This window comes from Parasteatoda tepidariorum, chromosome 6, assembly GCF_043381705.1.
Source record: "Parasteatoda tepidariorum isolate YZ-2023 chromosome 6, CAS_Ptep_4.0, whole genome shotgun sequence".
NCBI classification, from domain to species: Eukaryota; Metazoa; Arthropoda; class Arachnida; order Araneae; family Theridiidae; genus Parasteatoda; species Parasteatoda tepidariorum.
Genome location: NC_092209.1, coordinates 36,930,894 through 36,955,654, shown reverse-complemented (window position 1 = coordinate 36,955,654; position 24,761 = coordinate 36,930,894). Strand labels below are relative to the sequence as shown.

The 24,761-nt window shown below is 29.1% G+C and overlaps 1 protein-coding gene across 1 annotated transcript in view; it reads left to right on the top strand.

Moving 5' to 3' along the window:
- Positions 1–8,915: 8,915 nt before the first annotated feature.
- LOC107455047 (protein FAM200C-like) overlaps positions 8,916–24,761 on the top strand; it is a 125,218-nt gene continuing 109,372 nt past the window's right edge. The window contains exon 1 of the mRNA XM_016072448.2: positions 8,916–9,023. Within this exon, the coding sequence (XP_015927934.2) occupies positions 8,916–9,023 (108 nt within the window). The remainder of the gene's footprint in view (positions 9,024–24,761) is intronic.

Genomic DNA, 24,761 nt, shown 5'->3' with positions numbered 1-24,761 from the left:
ACTTTTTTGATTTAAGAATTTGTAAATAAAGATTTCGAAAGAAGAAATATTTGAATGCTTTTTTAGATTTTGTAGTCCTTTCTTAATTCATTTATTTTTAAAAGGAATAAACTTTTTTGTTCCTTTGTGTTGTTTGAGTTCAAACTTTCTCTGAAATCATTTTAAATTTTTAAAATTCTATTTTAAATATCTATCAGGATTAGTTATAGTTTGTGCTACGTAGACTAGCTTGAATAAAGTACAAATCAAGTGCAGAAATAGACCCTAAAGTACACCCTATCCTTAAGAATATTCTGATATAAACGGTCCTAATTTAGCAAGATTGCATCTTTTTATTATTTTATTCCGTTATCAATTATATTCTTCATTTTCAGTTTTCAAGTAAAATTTTTAATAAATAAACTGTTTCCTTTATCTTCGTACCCTAATGAAAAAAATAAATAATTGAAAGCAAGTTACAAAGTTAAGAAAAACCAAATTTGCTTAGTATGTGAAGCGTTCTCAAAAATTAAAATTTTCAAACTAATTTTTTTGTAACTGAACTCTATCTCATTTTAATTATTTTTGAGGTGACTAAACATTTTTTTGTTTTATTTATCACTGCTTTTTAAATGCTATGCATTTCTTGCCTTATTATCAACTTTTTTCACATCTCTATTACTTTCTACTCTACGCCATTCAATAATTAAAACTTTCTCTATATTTAAATTGTCTATTCTTTTCAAATATTCATCTCATTCTATTATTCATTTAATTTTATTATATTTTTCACTCTAGTTTTTACGTAAATGAACAAGCTTCATTTTCTGTTTTTCTTAGTAAATAAGTAAATATATAAAGACAAGCTACAAACTCTTACTTTGTATTTGTGTATATATATATATATATATATATATGTATANTTTAAGGTTTCCCTGTATAAAGTGCATAAATAATTACCTTATTTCAAATTAAAAATTTGTGTTTCTGCCTTAAGATAGATTTTCTTATAAGTTAAAGTTTGAGTATAGATACGAATTTAAAATGTGTTCATAAAATTTAGCACACTGTGAAACTCGCATTCTACATAAACATTTAAAGTCAATTAGATTATAAAGCACAGTTCATTTAGATTATAAAATGAAAGTCTATTTTTTTAAATAAAGTGTTTTATCGAAAATATAATATATTGGATAAGTTAATAAGTGTATAATAATAATAAACAAAATTGTTGCTTTAAAAAGCATATAAATGACATGGAATTGAAGTTTAGAAACACTTACAGCCTTGCCAATGGGAGTTAGCTTGCTTAAAGAGAATCTTATTTTTAAGCCACCATTTATTATTTTTATTTATTCATAGATTTAATATTCATTGTATTTTTTTGTAATTATTTTTGCGTGTCGCCATGGTTTAGTAGGTAAAGAGTGTGCGGAGAAAAAAATTATTATAAAATTACCGTACTGAATGGTAATGGCATTACATCATAAAAATCATAATTCTGGTAAATAAAACTAAAATACATTGTATTTAAATCCTTCTTATTGTATTTAAATCCTTCTTTTGGGAATTTTTCCGTTCATATGGTAACAGTTTACTGGAAATTCTGGGTTTCAAAATCATAGTTCTTATTACCATACATTTAGTAAAATATAGCAAACTGAAAAGTAAATTCAAAGGTATCATGATATTATCAAAGGTATCATGATAAAATTCCAAATTTTACAACATTTACCAAATTTTATCACATATTATAAAACCATATTTTATTGTTTATTTTACTAAAATAATTATAAAAGCGGTTCGGTAAAAATTACTGAGCTTTTTTTTTTGCTCCCATAGAGCCAGAAAAACAGTAAGCTATACGAAATTCTTATGAGCAAGATAGTCTGGTTTGTTAGACATATGGCTCGTGTTCGTGAGAACGTGAGTTCGAATCCTGCCGGCCGAAAAAACCCCGTTTATTAAATGGTGTCTGGTGCATGTTAAACCTATTGGGGTCATAAAGTCCTCCAAGTTCCCATAACAAATCAATACCTCTTAGGGTACTGAATTGGAGATTGAGTGATTCATGGCGGCTTAATTCAAAATTACAATGAGCGGATAAATGAATGGAATATAATTTTGTCTTAACTGCAAAACGGGCTGTGACGTATTTGTGTCCGAAGTCGTATTCTGCGTCATAAATGAAGCCACTGAAATAACAAGAAACGTACTTTATGCCTTAAAAATTCGCTTGAATGCAAGCAGGCTTGCTGGTACTGACCAGTGGCATATTCTGATAACATACAACAAATTATGGTAGTTTTGATCATATATTATTTCTTAGAGTGATTAATGTTAAATTATGTCCATTCCTCTCCGGTACACAATTGTCATTTGCGGGAATGCTGCAATTATCTCAATATTTCTTTCAATATATTCAGAAAAAAGGTTGGTATTTTTTCAACATATCGTAGTCGTTAGCTTTAAAACTACCATTAGCTGACCTTACACTATATTTCTCCTACGACAACTAAACATAGCGAAAATAAGATTTCCAGTTCAAACAAAAACTGGAGTTTCAGATTTTTTTTCCTCGTTCACAAAGATCTAAAAAAAGTATCAATATTTGACTTGGATTTACATTTTTTTCCTAAATCTTCTTCTTGAAAAAAAAATATTGTGTTGAAAGAAATATAATTCTATTTGGTCAGCAAGGAATATATTTTCCACATGATCCAAACTTTTCTGTCGTTCTCTTTTAGAAGAAATTGAACACGGTTTGAAAAGCTTAAAAAGAATTTTGTGGGTTTACTTTATGTCGTGAGATTTTGAAACAGACTGGAAAATGCAGTTTTATGTTCTGCGTGGGATTATTTTTGAATGCTAGAGTTTCTTAAAATATTTCCGAATACTGAAATAATACACATTTGAGTTTTTAAATTACGAATACAGTATCCTAATTTTGTTTTGTCAATTTATAGTTTAGTTTATATATTTCAGAAGACTTAAAAACGTTTAAAATAATCGTTTTTTGAAGAAAAAAAATTGGTTTTCAGCTCTTAATTCACCTCTTTCATTGAAATCAAATCTGTTTTTTTTGTCAAATGAATCTTTATTATACGATTATCTCTAGCAATTTGATTAGTAAGACCTGTCTTTATAAAAAATATGGTATTGTATTTTTGACCTATCTTCTCTTAAAGCATTCTTCTTCAAAAATTTTATAATGAAACTAATCCATCTAATTGGAGTCAAGGCAATCATTGTTATAAAAAAGAATCTGTACTTTTTGATCTTACATTGCATCAGGAAACAGATTGTGGTTCAAAAATTATTTATAATGAAACTAATCAATGACCCGTCTTTAGAAAATACACGGTATTGTATTTTTGACCGATTATCCCTTAAAGCGTTCTTCCTCAAAAATTTTATAATGAAACTAATCGATCTAATTAGGGCCAAAACAATCATTGTTATCAAAAAAAATCTGTACTGTTTGATCTTCCATTGCATCAGGAAACAGACTGAGGTTCAAAAATTATTTATTACGAAACTAATCCATCTAATTGGAGCCAAGGCAATCATTCTTATCAAAAAGAATCTATACCTTTTGATCTTCCATTGCATCAGGAAACCAATTGAGGTGCAAAAATTATTTATTACGAAACTTTTCCATCTAATTGGATCCAAGGCAATCATTGTTATCAAAAAGAATCTGTACCTTTTGATCTTCCATTGCATCAGGAAACAAATTGAGGTGCAAAACATTATTCCTTTTGTTTCCTTAGTAATTCAGATTACAAAAAAGAAGGGTTATGTTTCGTGCTTATCCCCAAAAGTTAGTAAATTTTTAATTTAACCAGTCTTCATAATCATGGCCATATGGAAGACACTGAACACATTTTGAAGTTATTTTCGTTTTTCAGGCTTACAAAAAGTTCAAATATTTCCCGAAATATACGTATTTCATTAACCGTGATTTCATTTTATGTGTATATACATTCAATACAATCAGTGATAACCCAAGTACCGTACCCGTGAATAAGTTTATTAATTGAAAATACATTTTTGTATTTATTTCTTCCATATAAAAAGAGAAACAATTTTCTATCCAGACATAAGTACTGAATATAAAACTACATCGAGGAAGAACTGAATATTTATGCATGTGCATACATGTGAAACGATGCACTGGTTCACCTGTTAATAATGAAACTAATCCATCTAATTGGAACCAAAGCAATCACTGTTATAAAAAAGAATCTACACTTTTTGATCTTCAATTGCATCAGGAAACAAATTGAGGTACAAAATTTTTTCTTTTTGCTTCCTTAGTAATTAAAATTACAAAGAAGTAGGGTTATTGAAAATGCGTTTTTGCATTTATTTCTTCCATATAAAAAGAGAAACAATTTTCTCTCCAGATATAGGTACTAAATAAAAAACTACATCAAGGAAGAACTGAAGATTTATGCATGTGCATACATGCGCAACGATGCACTGGTGCATGATGTATCTGAAAAGAAATCAAAGGTGTATTAAAAAATCATGAAAGTATTTTTGTAAAACAAGATTACATGTTTACCAAACAAAACCACTTCCACCGAAATCAAATCTGTTCTTTGTCAAATGAATCCTCATTCTTCGATTATCTCTAGCAATTTGATTAGAGAGACCTGTCTTTAGAAAACACATGGTATTGTATTGTGACCTATCCTCAAATGAAGGTCTCCCTCAAAGAGTTCTTCAAAGCTTTTCTAATGAAACTAATCCACCTAATAGCAGCAAAGGCAACCATTGTTATCAAAAAGAGTGTACTTTTTGATCTTCGATTGCATCAGAGAAAAACGTGAGGTGCAGAAAAATTACTCTTTTTCTGTTTCCTTTGTAGTTCAGGCAAGAAAAGAGTTGGAATGTTTGCTTCTGTTTTTAGGAAGTGTTAGTAGATTTGTTAGTTTGATGCTGCTTTTTTAAAAGAATCATGAGTTATTATTATTTATAAGTTAATATTATAAAAATGCGACTAAAAAATCATTGAAATCAAAATGTAATCAAAAAATGTTATATCTTTAAAAATATTTGTTAAGTTTATATGTAATTTGTGAAGCAGTTTTGGAAAAAAATTCCTTTATTTAAATAGTTAATAAAACATACAATTATATTAGATTGAATCATTAAAAGTTAATTTTTTTAAAATGTTATATTTTAGAGATGAATAATGTTACATCTTACAAGACCATACATTTTATACAAACATACAAAAATTATTAATGCATATTTAAGTATGCTATTATCATGTAATTTAATCTAATCTATATAAAGCTTCAATTAATCTTTTTTATGTTAGTTCTTTTCTGAATATCCTATTCTTTTATTTTATTAATCTAAACTAAATGCCTTCTCACACTTTTAAATTCACATCCTGTCCTTAAATCTATTTCTGGCTCAACTATGCATTAATTAAAAGCAGGACATTTTTCCCTTTAATCTTCGTGGCAATCACTCGACGTATTTCATAAACCAATAGTAATTTCTAATATTTCCCTCTTTTCCCTACATAGAGACATTTGCGGATTTTACTTTGCAAGATTTTCCCTAACATATAACCGAGGACCGCAATTTTTCGTGTACACTTTTCGTGACTACTCTGTCTAATAATTAATAAATAAATTTTGTACCCTTCTTCCCGGCCTAAGACCTGTTTCGATTCTTCTACTCGGCAACGACGTTATATATATATAAAAAATTAACCAGGGTTTCTGGACAGGACCCCANAGTATATATATATACCATGAACCATTCACTTTTCTATTCTTGTAATTTTTGAGATAATCCACAACCCTTTCATATGCGTTATTATATAACACGAATATTAATAAAATGTGTTTACTAATACACATTCATAAGTAATAACTCCTTTGACTGCAAAAAAAACTAAAATAATAATAATAATAAGAGGAAAAAAAGTGTGTCACTGAAAAAAAGCAACTTTTGTAAATAGCAAAGATATCCCTCATATTTACTTAAATGTCGAAATATACGATGCCGCATACCATTTAGTAATCGCTGGAGGGCAGTCACTCCAATATCATCCCATGTTTCACTGATTGCTGCTTTCAATTTTGCAACACACTGAAACTACCTGTCTTAGGAGTAAACAATGTATCCATCATTTCATCGTTTTATTGCCCTCCAGGAACAGGTAAGTAATATGCAACATTGCATTTTTCAAGTCACATGTAAATATAGCACATATATAGGCTATTAATAAGGAGCGGCTATATTTTAAATGGCATTTTTTTTTTTTTACACATTCGAAAATTTTTCCTGTTCAGGAAAGGCAGAAATGTAATTACGTCTGATGAACACATATTTGTGAGCGCATTTTATTAATATTACAGTATTTTGTACCTTTTACGGTTGAAAATCAAGGTATTACACTCATGTGTGTGAAATTTGCAACGCCGTGAAGGAATTATGTAAATTGCATTAAACTTACATGAAACATAAAGTGTCGTAAGGCATGCAAGTGATAAGAATTACAAAGTGATTGCGCATGTTAATTTGTACCATTATCATTAATAAGCTAAATAAATTTCATTGATTTTTTAACAATTCACTCATGGTGTTATAACTTTTATAAACATTAGTGTGAAATTTAGGGAATGGAGCGTTCGCCTCCTAATGAGGTGATCCAGGTCCGAATCCCACTGTCAACTGATTGATATGAATTCTGCTTCTGTCTCGCACTCACCATAGTTCTGGTGTTAAATATCCTCATTGGTAGACTAATCAGGGGTTTGAATCCCTTTGCGTCGGGCTAACCGTGAGATGTTTTCGCGCTTTCCTCTCCATGTAACGCAAATGAGGGTTAGTTCTATCAAAAAGCTCACCATGGGGGCAAGTTGGCCCTAATGCTTGATCCAGGAGTTTTTTTTTGTCTTCTGGGTTAAGTTCAAAATCACAAGGTTACGGAGTTGAGCATTTATAGTCATAAACTCAAAATTGTGTTTGCTGTTCAACGTCGGTAATCAAATAAAATAAAACATTAGAGTAGTTATAGTTCACAAGAGCCCTGCGTTAATAGTTTGTAAACAACATCTTTCTTTGTTGTGGTAGCCGAGAGTTAGTTAAAACAAATGTTTTAAGACTTTCTTAGCTAATCGTCACGCTTTCTTAAATATTTTTGTACAAGAAATAAAGATATTTGAAAATTTTTCGATGATTTTAAAAAGTTGACCCGCATGAAATAAGGGTACTTGCAAATAAGAAATCTAAATATGGTATTAATTAAAATAATTACAAACTTGAGAAAAAAGGATGTAATGGATAATATTAATATTTAAATTCTTACTCTTGCTTTCTATGTATATATATTTAAAATTTTACATGATATTTTAACAAATCTTCAAGCCAAAATACGAATCATACTTAATAATTTAAGACTTTATCTTACCAGTGTCTTAAAATATGTGAAATTTTTTCACTTGGAAATAGGTTAAAAATTATTTTTTGTCGAATATAAAAAAATGCAATTTTAATTGTCTTAAAATTACTTATTTTAAAATTTTTTTCCCTTATTTTTTATTAAAAATATCAAACATGATTTTTTGTAACCTAATTTTTAGTTATTTTTTAAAGTACTTTTTTAAAACAATTGTTAAAATTTAGAAACTTCTATTATTCATAACTTTTGAAAAAGCAGATACTGAAAGTAAACTAATAAGAAAAATTAACTGCATTTAAAATTGAAATGAAAAAATTATGATTAAAAATTACAATCACATAATTACATTTCTCTGTGTAAGAACTACTATTTTATCCGAAATTTAGTCTTAAAAATAGAAATAATGTCTTGATTAGGAATAAAAATATTATTTTCTAAGAAGAGAATCATTAATCATTTGCGCTCATCAAGTTAATGATTCGGTTCCTATAATCATCTGGAGTTTAAAGCATCACAACTCTCAAAGTATTCCGAAACGTTAACAGCCCCACTCTACAAAGAAACTTAGAAATCTGAGGTCCTAGCTAAGGTCTTGGCGATACCTCTGGCGAGTACAAAATTTCGCCAAATTCCTCCCCACATTTTCATGGGACCTCCAGCTCCTCAGTAGCACTCTGTAACTTTTCCCGGCTGACAACGCCCTGGGACCGCTATGCTACTCAATTTACCTGAAGTTAATCTGTTAAACGTGTTTGTTAGTCAATTAGTAGTTCTTTATAGTCGGGCAGAACAAAGCCGTGGACCACGTGATCATAATAAATGTTCTTATTTTTCATAGAACATGCTTTAGGCACAACAAGTTGGTGATATTTAGAGAAAGATACTTCATATATTTTTTTTGGATAGAAATAGCTGTCTTCGTGAGGTGTTATTTGTTAAGTGTACAAAGCAGGGGATTTTGTCAGAAGCTTCTTGTAATTTATTGGAGTAGATTTAATAGAAATAAGATTGTAGAGTTAGAAAACATATTTTCTATACTTTTCAAAGTTAAACTCAACGAGTGATATTGCATAATAGTCATAAGTGTTACGTTGATTTAGATCGTTAAAGTACTTTTTATTATATAATGCTACTTACATCAAGTGATTTAACATTCATTAAGCTATACATATAAATACGTGCCTGTTAATGCGTTTTCAGTAGATTTGATACTTGCTACCGGTATTTAAATAAAGCGCCAATATACATTTTAATAACATTTATTTAATTATTATCATTTATAATTTCTTCAATATCCAATTAAGCTTAGATTCAAACGATACGGCATTCCATAATCAAATTTGTTTCTTAAATTTAAGAAGATTAAATAAATAATTGTAGCTAAATGGATTTCGTAATAGTGGATATACGGTTTGAAAGTTACTTCTTAGTGGCTCATTCTTAGTGGAATTGAAATAGACTCTTGGATACTTTGTAAGGAAGTGCATTAACACACTCATCAACAATGAATTACACCAGTGGAACAACAACAAATATTCCTCAAAAAGACATTCATCGGAGCAAGCAGGCTGCAGCTAACGACACAGGCGGTCCTCAACATGGCGATAGTATGGTGAGTAAATAAATTGAGCAAAGTATTGAAGAATTTATTTATAACGTATTGAAATGAAAGGAAAACTGTTGGCCATCATAGTACATACATTTTAACGTTTTAAAAAATTTATATAAAGAACTTCACAATAATCTACTATTGTTTTTACTTGGTATTTATTTGTTAAAATAAAGTTTTGATAACGAAATTTGGAACAAATTTTACTGGAACAGATTTTTTAAAAATATTTTCACAAAAATGAGAAGTTTTAAAATAAATTATAAGCATTTATTTGTTGAAAAGGAATTATTTATTTAAAAAAAATTATCGCAATTTAAATGCAAATTTTCGCAGCAGTTTTATTTCTGTAGAAAATCTGTTCAATTGATCAGAAAAAGGAAGGATTGGCAACATTTTAACTGCAACTTAAGAGCAGTATGAAAAAATTATTCATTTATATAATTCAACATATAGACAATTTTTTATTACAAAAATAAGTCAGAGCGTCTGCGTTATAACTTTATTTCGTGTACTTAAGAGAAATCGAATAAGCAATAGAAAGAAAAAAAAAAACAACGAAACTTATTTCAAAGTTTGTGATTTTTTATTTATTTTGTGATGTTTATTCTCTAATATTCTGTATAAATATTCTTAATAACATATATAATTATTATTGAAAATATTTATGCAGATTATATTATTTAACTAAATATGGACTATAAGTTTTTAAATAATTGACATTGGCATATAGAAAAATAGAGAAAAATACGAAATAAGTTTAATTTAGTAATCCTAACAAATTATTCGTAATGCAATAATACATAAAATCTTGATTGGGTGAATATAACTGTAATCTTGTGACTTCGAATAAGCAAAGGTTCTCCTCATATGTTCTAAAGGGTATTCGAGACCTAAATTATCAATACTTGCCAATTCGCTAATTAAAAATGTGACTCAAATGTATTTAGAAAAATTGTATTAATCACTCCTACACTGTTAAACTAGTATATCTTTTATACTAATTTGAAGTATGACAAAAGTTTTTCCTTACAAGATTTCAAATTTTTAGAACGTTTTCATCACAAAGTTCGAGATTCGATTGCAGGTTTTAGACGATATTAAAGCTTAAACTTAAAGAATGTTACACATTTTTAATAACGTTTTCTTCGTTACAAATTTTAGTTTAATAAGCTAAGTTACTCGAAGCAAATTTGAAAGATGATTTTTTAAAAATTTTCTTTCTTAATATGTTCCTTCCTTCGCTGTTTCCGTCTTTTCTTCGTAATATTAAAATTATTAACAAATTGAAATTTGCAATTTAATCTCTTTATTAAAATTTCAGTCAGCTTCTCTTTATGAATTAAAAAAATGATTGCCTTTTGTTCTGTTCAAAATTTTGTTGAAAAAAAAATTATGATTTTGAATCAAGACTACAAAACAAAAGGTGGAGTTTATTTTCGAATTGTCACTTGATTCGTCAATATTTTAGTCACGTTTTCCCCAAAATACCTACTTTCAACTACTAGTTTTAGGAACAATTCAAATTTAAAATCAAAGCATACTGCATTTACGTTTTAAAAAAGAAAAAAAATTACATCCTAATTTATATATATTAAAAAATAAGGTTTTAATGTATAAATTTCTGAAAATAATTTAAATATTCCGTATAAATTTTCAACTTTTAACGTTACTTTCATTAGAAAAATTGAAATACAAAAATTCAAGTTGAAATGTGAAGTGCAGGACAATTTTTTAAAGAATAATATTTGTTGTACAGAGTGCAAAAATTTGGGCCACCTTGCATAGCTCTTGATCTAATGATTTTATAATTATGAAAACTAAAAAGTCGCATTTTTCAAAATTCGATTTTTCAGGTACTACTAGACTGATTTCACTCCAATTTAATATTTTGCTATGCAAAATTAATTATTTTTTAAAATATCGTGAAAGTGTATATCTTAAAATAAAAATTATTAAAAATAAAACTAACTATGTTAAAATTGAAAATGATTTTTAAAATTTAATATCCTAAAATAAAAAAAAAAAAAAAAAAAAAAAAAAAAAAAAAAAAAAAAAANAAAAAAAAAAAAAAAAAAAATTATAAATATTTATTAAAAGCTATTTTTTGCATAATTGTCTTTGGAAAAGCGATTTTTATAATTAGGTGCAAATTTTTTTCAATTTGCTTAAAATGTTTTCGAGATATGGTAAAATATGCAAGGAAGTAAAATTATCATTAAGGGACTCAAAATTTGGACCGCTCTTCTCACCAAACTATTAGGATCATATTTCCCAGATGGCGTCTACACCTTATATATTAACGGTCAGGAATCCAAACCTATCGAAAAAATCATGTTTATTCAGAGAAAGTACGTTTTTGTGTCTGATTTCGTCACTCAAATTATTGTTTGCACTAATTAATTAGCAGAATTGAGGTTCCTCCCAAACTCGAACCATTAAAACTGAGTATTAAACATAAAGATCCGATCATTCGATCAAAAGTTTTTCAGGGTGGTCCGTTTTTTTTCTCACTGAACATGTTTCGAAATGAGTTTCGTGTCTGCACAGTTGTAAAGTTAATGTATAAAATTATCATTTAACAGTGTAAAAGTTTTTCTGATATACTCAAGGAAAAATTAAGATATGACTGCTTTTTTTTCAGAAAAAAATGAAATAAAAAATTAAAGGTTATGGCACATTTCAAAATATTTATTGCATTAACTGACTTAGAGACTATTTTAATTATTGCATTTTTCATATTTTATAAAAAGCAAAGGTTATTAAAAAATTTAAAAGGATATTCCTTCAAATAAGGCTTTTCAAACGTTCAATTATTTTCAAAACTTTGAAACATTGCATTTGCTTCTTTTAGAAAATTACCAAAATGAATATTATATTTATTTATATTTCAAGCATACTATTCTTTAAAAGGAGAGAAAAGACTGGGTTAAAATATTATAGTTATTTAAATTAAGCTGGTCTGTTACATAGTTTTTTTTTCGTAAAAAAAGGCTTTCGATTTTCATACTGTTGAACCATTTATTATGTCTACAAAGTTTAATAACAAATTTTCTGCGAGTTATTAAAGAACCATAAACACAAAACTATACTGTTTTTTTTAATCATTTACAACTAGCATGGTTTCAAAATCTTCGAAATTCTAGAGATGGGAAATACAAGATTTTTTTGGCGGCTTCACAATGAGGCATTTATGCGTTAATGAAAATATCATATTCTTTGAGTTCAGGGTAGCAAATTGGGGGGTGCAGGACACTGAATACTCTTCATGAAAAGGGAAATATTGTGGTGTCACGGCACAGACTCGAATCCCCGTTCTGTCGGTCAAGAGATCGACAGATTAGCTCTTTCGGCTATAATGTACACTCGGATACAAGGAACTAAGTGGCTTTATTAGGTTGGTGTGATAAAATTCTCGTTGTTTAACCGTATTAGGTGAAAGCAGTTGATAAACGTTTTTTTCACGGTTAACAGTTTGATTACCGTCCTATATATGGTTATTTGATTGGTAGTGGTAAAATAACAGGAATGAGAAGTAATATATCTTGAAAAAGGAAGCTTAAGACATGCATAATCAAGTTATTATTTTCAGTTTTTCTAGTTTTATATCGTTTTAAAGTAGTAAAAAAACATTAAAAACTTTATCACGTAAATAAAAGGCTTTTAATCCTTTAGCGTAACTTAAAATTCAATAAAGGAAAAACACACAAATAAGTATTATTTCGAGTAATTAAGGATTAAACATAATTTTTATCCAGTTTAAAAACAATTAATAGCACTTCTTTGCTTCTGAAAAAATTTAAAATGAAAATTATTTTTTCTCGGACAGCTTTAATATCAATATGTTTGAAAAAAAAATAACGTCAATGCAAGAAACTAAATATGTAATAACAAGAAACAAAAAAATATTTGCAAAGTTGTTTATAATTGCAATTTTTAAAATTTTATGTGAAGCAAAATGTAAATTTTAATAATTGATCAGGGACAGAAATGGTTGACAAAATTAACGTAAGAGTTGAAAGACGCAAACGATTTAAAATATGTTTAAGGTGTCCCAATAGTTTCGACAACTACTTTTTTTTTGAAATATTAATATAAAATTTAAAAAAAAAACTACTTTGATTTTTCATACGTAAAAAAATATTTATATTATTAGTAATATTTAAAGGGCTGTTTTTAACTAAAAATAAGGTGTTTTTTTACATTTACGCTGAACACAGTAAAAATTATTTAATCGAAGTAACTGTATCACTGTAAAAAATTTCTATTCTATTCTATCAATCGAAAAAAAATCGATAGAATTTCTATATTTCTATTATTTTTCTCCTAAATAAAATTCCTTAGAGAATTTATTTAAAAGGCAACTATGTTTTGCAAACTAGTTAAAAACATAGTTATGCATCAACTATGTTTTGAACTAATTTCTTAAAAACATTTGGATATACTACTGCTTTAGGGATAAATGTTGATTAAAAAGTAAAATTTGAAAATTTCCGCTCTTGTTTTTGGAAGAAAAAAAAAACATGCATGAAAAATGAAATTCTACTTTTTTCTCTTAGTGTGCAGCTCAAAATATGTGTACTATAATCATAAACACTCATGAAGAATTGCAGGCAATTATTTAAAATACAACATGAGGTATCGTATTTAAAGTGGTGTAAAATGTGAAAAAATCTGAGATTTTGAGATAAGTGCATTTAAAGACTTAAGGTCATTAGTCTATACTTGTCTTATCATTAGTCTTGAGCAAAATAAAATTGTAAATAATTGGAAAGTAAAATATTTTTAGAAAGCTGAGAGTACAGGAATTCTAAATTTACAGTAAAATCAATTTAGAAATTTTTTCTCAAACTCATGCTTTTGCACTTGTTTTTACCTTAAGATAAATACACTTTATTTTTGAAAATTAAAAACTATTTTTTGAGAATTTTTCTTCTCTATCATGAATTTGCGAATAAAGACACGGAGAAATTATTATGATGAAAGTACCATACTGAATGGTAATGACGTTTCTGGTTTAAAAAAAAACATATTTCTGGTTACTAAATCTAAAACATACAATATTTAAAACATTTATTTTGTAATTTTTCAGTTTATACAATAATAGTTTGCCTCAAATTCTGGTTTTCAAAACTATAGTTCTTTTTACCACACATTTAATAAGAAGTACAAAACTGAAAAGTAAATTTAACCAAAATAAATGACTTCCACGCCATGCTAAGTTATCATGATAAAATTTTATCATCCATTATAAAATCATATTTTATTGTTAATTTTACCAAAATTATTACCAAAACGCTTCGGTAAAAATTACCAAGCTTTCTGGAGTTCCCACAGTGCCAGAAACACTGTAAACTTTACCATATTCTGGATGTTTTGACCACACTGTTTTTTCTCAGTTTAGAAATATAGAACCAGTGAAATAAGAAAACAGTGTTTTAGAGTTACAAAATGAAAGCAGTTTTTTCCCTGATATTGTTTTTTTCATTTGCCTCAGTTGAGCGTTTCATCCTACAATTCAATAATGAAGCCTTCGGATCCATGCTTACAAATGGCATAAAATAACATAGCAAGAAAATAACAAAAAGTAGCTAATACAAATGTATTTTCTTTTTCCTTAAGTTAATCCATATAAATTACTTTTTTCCCCTTATTAAAGTAATTTCTTCTCCCTTTTGGAAACGAACTTAATTCAATTAAGAAACCTATACAAAAATCTCTAATATTATCTTTCAAGAAACTAAAAGTCATAGAGATAGCACTGAGAAGGAAAATATGATCAAAACGTCCAGAATATAGCAAAATTAATAGTGTTTCTGGTTCTATGGCAACACTAAAATCTCCGCCACTTTTACCGAAGGGTCTTGAAAATGATATTGGGAAAATTAACAATAAAACGTGGTTCTTTACCATAAAAATGTTATTATTTATCATATGTTTGGTAGTAAATGATGTAAAATTTGGTAATTTTATTATGATACCTTGGAGCATGCATAAAAACCAGTTATTTGCTTAAATTTCCTTTTCATTTTAGTAATTATCATTGTTGTTGTTGTTTCTAATGCCACTTGCCACACCAGCAAGCCTGTTTGGTAAAACCAAGCAAATTTAAGGCAGAGGGTGCGTTTCTTGTTTTTCAGTGGCGCCATCTATGGCCAAGAATTCGTCTTCAGCCACAATTATTATTATTAAATATGTATGAGCCGTGTTGCTGCCACCTCTTGGGAGAATAACTTAAGTCACACATAATTCGAATTGAATTGAATGATACTGGTTCCTTTTTCTCTTCGTTTAAGAAGTTGAACGAAAGCACAGGTCGGAAAATAAATAAATCGAAATATGCAAGTTATTACTTTGCAGTTTTGACACGAGAGGATGCATAGAGAGCCATTTTATGACTCCACGCAATGTATAAGCTCTTATTCCTCGAAAACTAGACGACTGTTTATCCCTTCCTTATTTGCCTTTTCAGAATAATTATAAGCTGATTCCGTTCTATCAGTTAGTGAGGTCGTAGAATGACCCCGCGTGGCTTTCCGTTTGTTATACAAATCAATTTAGCTCTCGTTGCGGATGAGTTAAGTGCATTATTTTTCGTTCCCAATTAAAGTGAATTCTACTTGTTCTCTATGTTCATTAAAACTTTGCCACATTGAGTACAAGAACTGCTTTGCTGTCTAACAAAAATACACTAACAGTGCAAAAAACCAACGACTTTACCTAGCTGTGTATAAAAATCATAGACCTTGCTATTTCACTTATTGGTGGTCAACGTGGTAAATCAGAGTTTGAATCACAAACTACAAGTTTATAAAGCAGTTGTTGCCCAAAATCTACAAAGTGAAAAATTCCTCAAAAGGAATTTTGGTTTTAAAAACGGGAAACTGGAACTATTATTATGCTCAAAACTCTATAAACGTATATTATTTCTGTGCGTAATTACTGTCTATAAGAAATTTAAATACGTAAAAATTACTAAATACATTCAAGTTGGCATTAAAACAAAAATATCAAGTAAATTGTATTAATTTATATGCTAATTATCAAAGAAGTAAATATTATATTTTATTGAATTTTATCACAAAAAAATAGTAAAAAGCTTCAAATAGTTATGCAAAATAATGTGAGAATCTAAGAATTCTCGTAGTTTTAATTTGACCATACATTTTTTCTGACCATACTTTTTTTCATTTGACCATACATTCTGATATTTAGTGGATCAAAAAGGAGTCATATCAAATATTAATAACTTTTGCAAAAAATTTTTCTAATATGAGAAATGATGTGACTATACTATTCACAGAAAAAACAATTAGAATAATATTTTGAAGAAAAATTTGTAAGTGCAGAGCATTGAAAACTACGAGTTTTGCAAACAGTAAAGTGCTTCAACTTAAGTTCAGATATAAATTCCACATTTTTAAGTTATCAAATATGCTTTTATTATGGTGGTATGGCTACTTTTATTACAGATCATTACCCCTTACAAAATATAAGGTGCTTTGTGGTTGAGAGATGTAAGAAATACACCTGCGGCAGAAAATGAGGTTATGTTTTGCACCATAAACCTCATTTTCACCTCACAAAATCAACCTCATATATTACTCAGAAAAATTTTTTTCTTTGATCGGGTTGAATTTTTCACACCTCATATGTATTTGCTTGAAGTACAGAAAAAAAATCACTACACCTCAAAAACAACCTCCCTGAGCTGATTGCTCTAAAGTAGATTTCCATCAACCTCATAACAACTTCATGTGTGAAAAAAACAACAACTTCATACACCTTGATTATACACCTTAGAGGTTGATCTTTCAATTTTTTTTTTTTAAATCAACTTCGAATAAATCTCAAATCAATCTTGACACCTCAAAACAACTTCAAATAAAACTCAAACATACTTTAAATTTTTGTAAGGGTAAATTACAAAGTATTAAAATTTTTTAAAAGAATTATATTAAAAATTAAAAACAGGTCCACATATGGCATTTTTCAAGAAAAAATTTCAACAGAAAGATTTTTTTCCTAGGAAATTCATCAGGATAAAAACCATTATGTGACTGTTTTTGAGATAATAAAATATATCGATTTGTTATTATGACAAGAAATAAAATATCATGGGTTTCCTCATTGATTTTTTATCCTTCCCATCACAGTCTAAGAACATTTTCTTGCTCGCGAAAAGGAAAGTATGATCCGGTGGCTCAATTTGCGCGTTCAGCAAGATTTTCTTCCCTACTTAAGGAAGCGGAATACATGAATTGTTGATGTGCGTTTATTGGAGAAGTTAGGGAAATGTGCTAAGAGATTACCTTGGAGCGATGGAATAGTAAGATAAGCCTCTTTGATGGAAGAAATATAGACAGAGTGAAGAAACAGTTACTTAGTTTAAGAGCGTGAAAATAAAAATGATTACAGTTCATTATTAAAAACAGTTTACTATTTTATATCCACGGTAAAATTTACATCTTCTGTATTGTATAAAACATTAATTCCGATCTATTTTGTCGGCAAAACGACCGATGTAATTTCTTTTTCCAGTTGGCAACAATGGACTGAAAAGTGCAATATCAATCAAAATCATAAAAAATTTCAAATTTAAGTCTAAATTATTTAAAGTTATATACTTCTTAAATAAAGCAGAAAGGCAAAAGTTTTAATGCCTTTCTGGAGTGAGAAAACATTTTTCTTATACATTGCCAACGAAGAACTGAAAAGTTAAGTATTATTCAAAGATATGAAAATATAACATATGATATGACGATTGAATTTAAGTACAAACTATTTAAATTTATATATGTTTTATATGAAGCACAAAGTCAAAATTTTCTATAGTTTCAAGAGTGACAGAAAACATTTTTATGTCGTTGACAACAAAAGACTAAAAACTGAAAAATCAGCCATAGGTATAACCCCCCCCCATCTAATTTGCCTTTCAAATTTAAGTTTAAACTATTTTCATTTACATATACTTAGGTGGAATACTGAGACACAAATTGCAAAGTTTTGTTCGAGTGAAAACATTTCCTTTTCACGTTGGCAACTTAGAACTGAAAAGTTAAATATTATTCAAAGACATGAAAATATAACATATGATGTGACTATTGAATTTGAGTATAAATTATTTAAATTTATCTATGTTTTATCTGAAGCACAAAGTTCAAATTTTCAATACTTTCAAGAGTGACAAAAAACATTTTTATGCGTTGTCAAGAAGGAACTAAAAACTGAAAAATCAGCCATAGGTATAAAAACCCCACCATCTAATTTGCCTTTCAAATTTAAGTTTAAACTATTTTCATTTACATATACTTAGGTGGAATACTGAGGCGCAATTTGCTAAGTTTTGTTCGAGTGAAAACATTTCTTTTTCACGTTGGCAACTTAGAACTTAAAATAAAAACATCATTCTAAGACATGAAAATATAACATATAATATATCATTCAAATTTAAGTGTAAACTATTTCAAATTATATGTTTCTTAAATGAATCATAAAATTTTTAATGCCTTCTAGAGTAAAGAGACTTTTTTACACGTTGGCAAATGAAAAAACAGAGATAGTCATGTAAAAACCCACCTCAAATATGCCTTTTAAATTTAAGTTCAAACTATTTTCATTTACATATACCTTATATGAAACATAGCGGCAAGATTTTTATGTTTTTTTTAGAGTGAAGACGTTTCTTTTTCGCGTTGGCGTTAGAAACAAAGAACTGAAAACGGAAGTATCAGCCATAAGCATGAAAAACAAAACACGCTTTTCAAATTTAAGCGCAAACTATTTCAATTCATATACGCTATGAATGAAGGACAGACACAACTTTATTTTTTGTCTTTTTAGGGGGGAATCCTTTAATTCATTATTTAATGTATTTAAATTTCTGTTTAATCTTCCAAATTTATAATTGTGTACGCAGATTTTCAAAATAGACTACTTTTAATATACTTATGATGTATGATTTAGCTCAATTATTGTAATTTCACTCATATTTAAATCAAAACTTTTGTTTTAATTATTTTTTGTTTAATTTCTAACCTTTTCCTTTGGTTTTTATTCATGATTCCAGAGAAATGCAGGTATTACTCTATTTCAAGGGCGGGCGTAAAAAATCACTAAATTCTTATTGATGCCAACCATGCTTTGTTATTCCATCCAAACCAAGATTACATATACGTGGAGGCATGATTCTCTGTTCACGGTCCCATGGTATCGTATGTTAAGCCTTTCCAACAACAGCGGTTCATTATCACACGGATTTCCATTTGGAACATCTAATTTTAATTTAAGATCAGGTAACTAACAACCAATATTAGTAAGTTTAGATTTTGCCTTAATGCGCTTAGGTAGGTTTGAGCAACTGTACAAAATGACACAGGTAAATGGAAAATTTTGAGGTAACGTAATTTGCACAAATAAAACACAGTAAAGACAGTAATAAACAAATGTGAACGTGTAGAGTATGCAATTTATGCTTTCATAACAAAAGTTTTTTTTATTTCATAAAGACAACATCATGCTCCCTATCGGCGTTTGTAGGTATTATGAAAACTCCGGAGTACGTTATTGCCATTTTACTACATTTTACTTTATTTACAATTACTGCCATTTTACCGAGAGTACTTACATACTCTCGGTAAAATGGCAGTAATATAGTCTTCAATTCCATGTATCTGCTAACTGCTCAACTGAATGGATGGACTTCATGGTAAACTACAGTGATTTTATCTAAGTTTCAGTTCATATGGGATCTGAATTTAGATTGTAGACATAATCCCAACTATTTTTACGAGTGAATGCATTGACTAAACCATTTATGTTTTTAAAACGAAATGTCTCTTTACTTCTTGAAAATGTCATCAGACGCTTTGTCGGCGTTCATTTTTGTTATTGAAACTCTGGAACGCACGGTGTAGCATGTCGCAGTCAATTTTCAGTGATATTGACCCCAATGTTGTGCTCCACTTATTCATTAAACTAAGTTGATGGACTTCGTGGGAAATAGCTGTGGTTTTGACCTTACGTTTCAGTTCGTATGTGTTCTGAATGAAGATTATAAATAAAATCACAATTATCTACCAGAGATATGCTACACCATGTATTTTAATTTGTGTGAACACCGACAGGGAGTACATTTTCTCGATGTCATCTTCAAGGAGTAAAGAGACGTTGAGAATTAAGAATATTTTTCCTAAGTTAATTTGTGTAAATTCAGTTATTCAGATACATCCTGTTTTTCCTTTTCATCGGATATATATTGGACTGATCTAGAGTGGATATTGATTGGGAAATATAGGGTTTATCGAGTAAACTATATAGGCTCCGTTAGCAACGGCTGCAAAGTTTTATGAAAGGGGTAATTCTATAAAAGGTCTAGGAGATTTCTATGAATATCTGGGACAGATATTGGTTGTTAAGGGTTTTGTTTAGCTCTTATTTTATCACAGTGTAACGGTGTGGCTTATTTTGAGATGTATTGCTTCTCAAAATAAAAATATTTTAAATTTAAAATGATAGGCTTATTTCCATGGTTGCTGTAGATAACGTAATAACTTCTTGTTTGATGCATATCAATAATAGTTTATCACTCTTTTTCCAGTTTTGTCTCATTTTATTTTATATTATTTAAATCACTGCTATCAAAAAGATTACAATAGTCAAATTTCTGAATAACCGGAAGAAGAATGGAAAATATTATATGCATAGATGTAATAATAAATCATAATAGCTTCCAACGAAAAGATGTTGTCAAGCTGCAGTTTGCTAGAGAAAAAAAATGTTGTGATCGTTTCTATACTAAAACAACTTTTTTTCCGGACGAAAATGGTATTATGCGTAATTTCAAACTTGACTTGCAAAAAATATATACATAATATATAGTTTGAAGATATTATAAATAAGTAGGATACACTTTGTAAATAAAATTCATTTTAAATTCTTATGCAAATATCAGAATTTTTATGCGTATAAATACGTAAGTTCTAAAGAGATTTAATATTAATATGCCATATTCCCCGATCGCTGAGCTCGCCAACACTCGAAACTGATTTATTTTCCCCGAAACTCGAATCACATCTCAATCAGATCTTGTTTATTCTCACTCTTTGGATACTAGCGCATTTTGTCTAGCTTGGCACTGTTTTTAAAATTAGGATCTAAAAATACGAAACATATGTGTGCCGTGAAACCGTGGATTTGCGTACATTTAGGTATTAATAAGTTTAGCGGGCTTTAAAAAAATAATTGCCACATTTCTGGGAATAGTATATTAGGTACTTACTACCAAAATATACTAATACGAGGGTTGCTATTTATATTTCTGGCCTTGGCAACAGTAAGTGTTGCTAGGCGTCCGCAGACGATTTTAATCGAAAGTTTGATATTTCTAAACATAAATTCAGCAGACGATTTATCATTATAGCTTCATTTGTGTTGTTGACAGTAAATTGAAAAGTTCTTCTCTTTCAAAAAATGGAATTGAATCGTGAACATTTTCGTGCCATTATTTTTCATAACTTTCGACGTGGATTGTCAAGACAAGAGTGCTTCGATGAACTTAATTCTTTATTCAGCGATAAAGCGCCATCCTACAGCACTGTAAAAAATTGGTATAACGAATTTAATCGTGGTCGATGTTCGATCCAGGACGAATCCCGTGCAGGTCGTCCAAAATCCGTTGTTGTGCCAGAAAAGATCGATGCTGTGCGTGAACTGATAAAGCAAGATCGTCATGTGACATACCGTGAGATAGAGGCGTCTTTGGACATTAGTATGACTAGCATCAATAAAATATTGCATGAACATTTGAGCGTAAAAAAAATTTGTTCGCGTTGGATCCCGCATAATCTGACAAACGCTCAAAAAAAGGCTCGTGTCGATTGGTGCAAGGAAATGTTGGAAAAATACGTTCAAGGTACATCAAAGGCTGTGTATAACATCTACACAGGTGACGAATCATGGATCTATGCATATGAGCCGGAAACAAAACAGCAATCAACTGTATGGGTCTTCCAAGACGAGGCAAAACCAACAAAAGTTGTTCGAGGAAGAAGCACATCGAAACAAATGATTGCCTGTTTCTTCGGCATTAACGGTCATGTGGCAACAGTGGCGTTAGAGCAACGCAGGACGGTCAATTCTGAATGGTACACGACCATTTGTTTGCCAGAAGTCATCGGAGAAATTCGAAAAAAGCAGAAGAACAGGCGAATCATTCTTCATCATGACAATGCGAGCTCTCACACATCGACTCAAACAAAGGCATTTCTGACGGAGCGAAAGATCGAACTGATGGGTCATCCGCCGTACAGCCCTGATTTGGCACCCAATGACTTCTTCTTATTCCCACACATCAAAAATAAATTACGTGGACAACGATTTTCGACCCCCGAAGAAGCGGTTGATGCATTCAAAACGCATGTTTTGGAGTTACCTCAATCGGACTGGAAAAAGTGCTTTGAAAATTGGTTCAAACGCATGCAAAAGTGTATTGATCATCATGGAGAATATTTTAAAAAACAATAAAACCAATTTTGATCCTACATACTTGTTTTTTCATTATTAGGCCAGAAATATAAATAGCAACCCTCGTATGCAATGCACCTCTATCGCCTATGATCATAATTATAATAGCATAACTGGTGGTAATAATAGGTCAGTGATTTTTTTAACGGTTTTTCAAAATGAAATAGTGAAAAAAAAAACATTTCTCTTGCATCCGAAGAAAAAACAAAGGAATAGAAAAATATTGATTTAAACTTGATAAAAATTTAAATAATGTCATTCAGCAAAAGTAGCGAAAAAGTTGTTATTCTGAAAAATTCCATTTACAGTTGTAAATTTATAAGTTTTAAGAAATTAAGTATATTGAATAATGAATTAAGGGAAGAAGACGCCAGGAAGAAATATAGTAAAGTTTGTTCTGTGGTAATCGGAAATGCATGTCGAAGTAGAAATAATGTTCGCTTAAATCAGATGTTCATTCATTTCTATTAGAGGTCATTCATGCTTATGAGTGCTCAATCGCTTGATATTTCGGTTTTCAGATCTTTGTTGCCAACATGAAAAAGAAATTCCATCGTCTTTTAACACTACACGCGTAAGTGTTTTATCTAATAAGATGCTTGCTTATATGATAAAAAAAACAACCTCAGTTTGCTTTTCAAGTTTCGAATGTTTCAACAGAGCTGTTGCGCAAATTATTTAAGTGTTTCATGAACGCTTGATATTTTTCGACTTTTAAAAACATAACTACTATTTTAATGGCTCTGTGAACATCTAACATAATCTAGATTATTCCATAGCGAATAGTGTTTTCAAATTTTTTTATTTAACTAAAAAGAAATCTTCTTCTGTCTAGTTATCGCCAAGCCGTCGGCAGTTGGCTCAAAAAAAGTAGAGATAAAACTTCTGCGTTTTATTCTTCTTATTTTCTAGCTTTTCCCTCTCTGTTTTTTCCAAAGACTTATCATCGTTGCTTAGAGGTAAAAAAGATTGTTTTTAGCGTTCAAGGAAAAGTGTGATATTTATTTTTCTCTCCTCCCCTCCCCCTTATTTTTATTTTACGTTTCTTCAATGTCTGTGGGAAATATTATGTCTTCGAAACTCCCGTTTTCAAGAAGTGTGATATAATGTAATGAAGTTTTCAGTAATTGGTCTCTACGGTGAATGTCAGCAACTTTGGAATTGAAAAAAAAAGAATATTTTTATGGTTCCCTAAAAAGCGGATTGCGTGTTTAAAACAGTTTTATTTTTTTTGTTGGACTTGCAAGAAGATAAAGTGCAATCTCGTAGTTTCACTTTCTTAAATATTTGAAGCAATAAAATGTGTGAAAGTAAAGAGTTGCTTTTAATAAAATGCAAAAATTAAATTTTTTTTCATGTGTAGCAGTCCGTTTAATAAAATGCCTTTTTTGTAAAAATTTATTTTAATGTTTTTATTTTTTTATTTTATGAGTGATCGAAATTAGTTTTTATTTTATTTTCGATATGTTTACTTTAGATATCTTTTCATAAATATATTTATCAGGAATGTATTTAAATATTAAAATAAAAAATTTAGTACTTTTTCAATTGAATTCTCTCGCTTTGAAATATATCTTTCTTAAATTTGAATTTTGTAATTGTTTTTTTTAAAATTTTATTCATGATTGAATTTTCGTTTTGTTTCTGTAGTTATTTGTTTTATTTTTATTACATATTCAAATATGAAAATTAAAAATTCAGCGTTTGTAGATCTTCAGTGATTTAAGTAGTTGTAGCTTTTCAGTTTTTTTTTAGAAATAGTATCTACAATCAATGAATTCATCCGTCTTCTCATGCGATGAAATTCACTTTAGACTAATGCCTTTTTGGAGATTTATTTTTCAATTTTAGCTGTCATTAGTTACTTTTTAATAAACACATTAAATTTCAAAAAAGGAAAAGAAATCATTAGTTTTAAGTTGTTTTCGCAATTGTACTTTTTCAAATATAACCAAAATATTCAATAGTTTCAATCATTTATTAATTTATTACTTGATATGCTTTCGGTGAATTTATGTTATTCAATTAATCAAATATCGTTTTTCATCCGTTCATCATCCGAACAAAATAAAGATTTCCGAAATAAAGAGAACAAAATATTATTTGTCATGATAGATTTGCTCGCTGCTCTGTTGTGATAGACTACAGGTAGTATTATATATATATATATATATAAAATCACCAACCACAGTGCTGACACAAAATATTCTCAGTGGT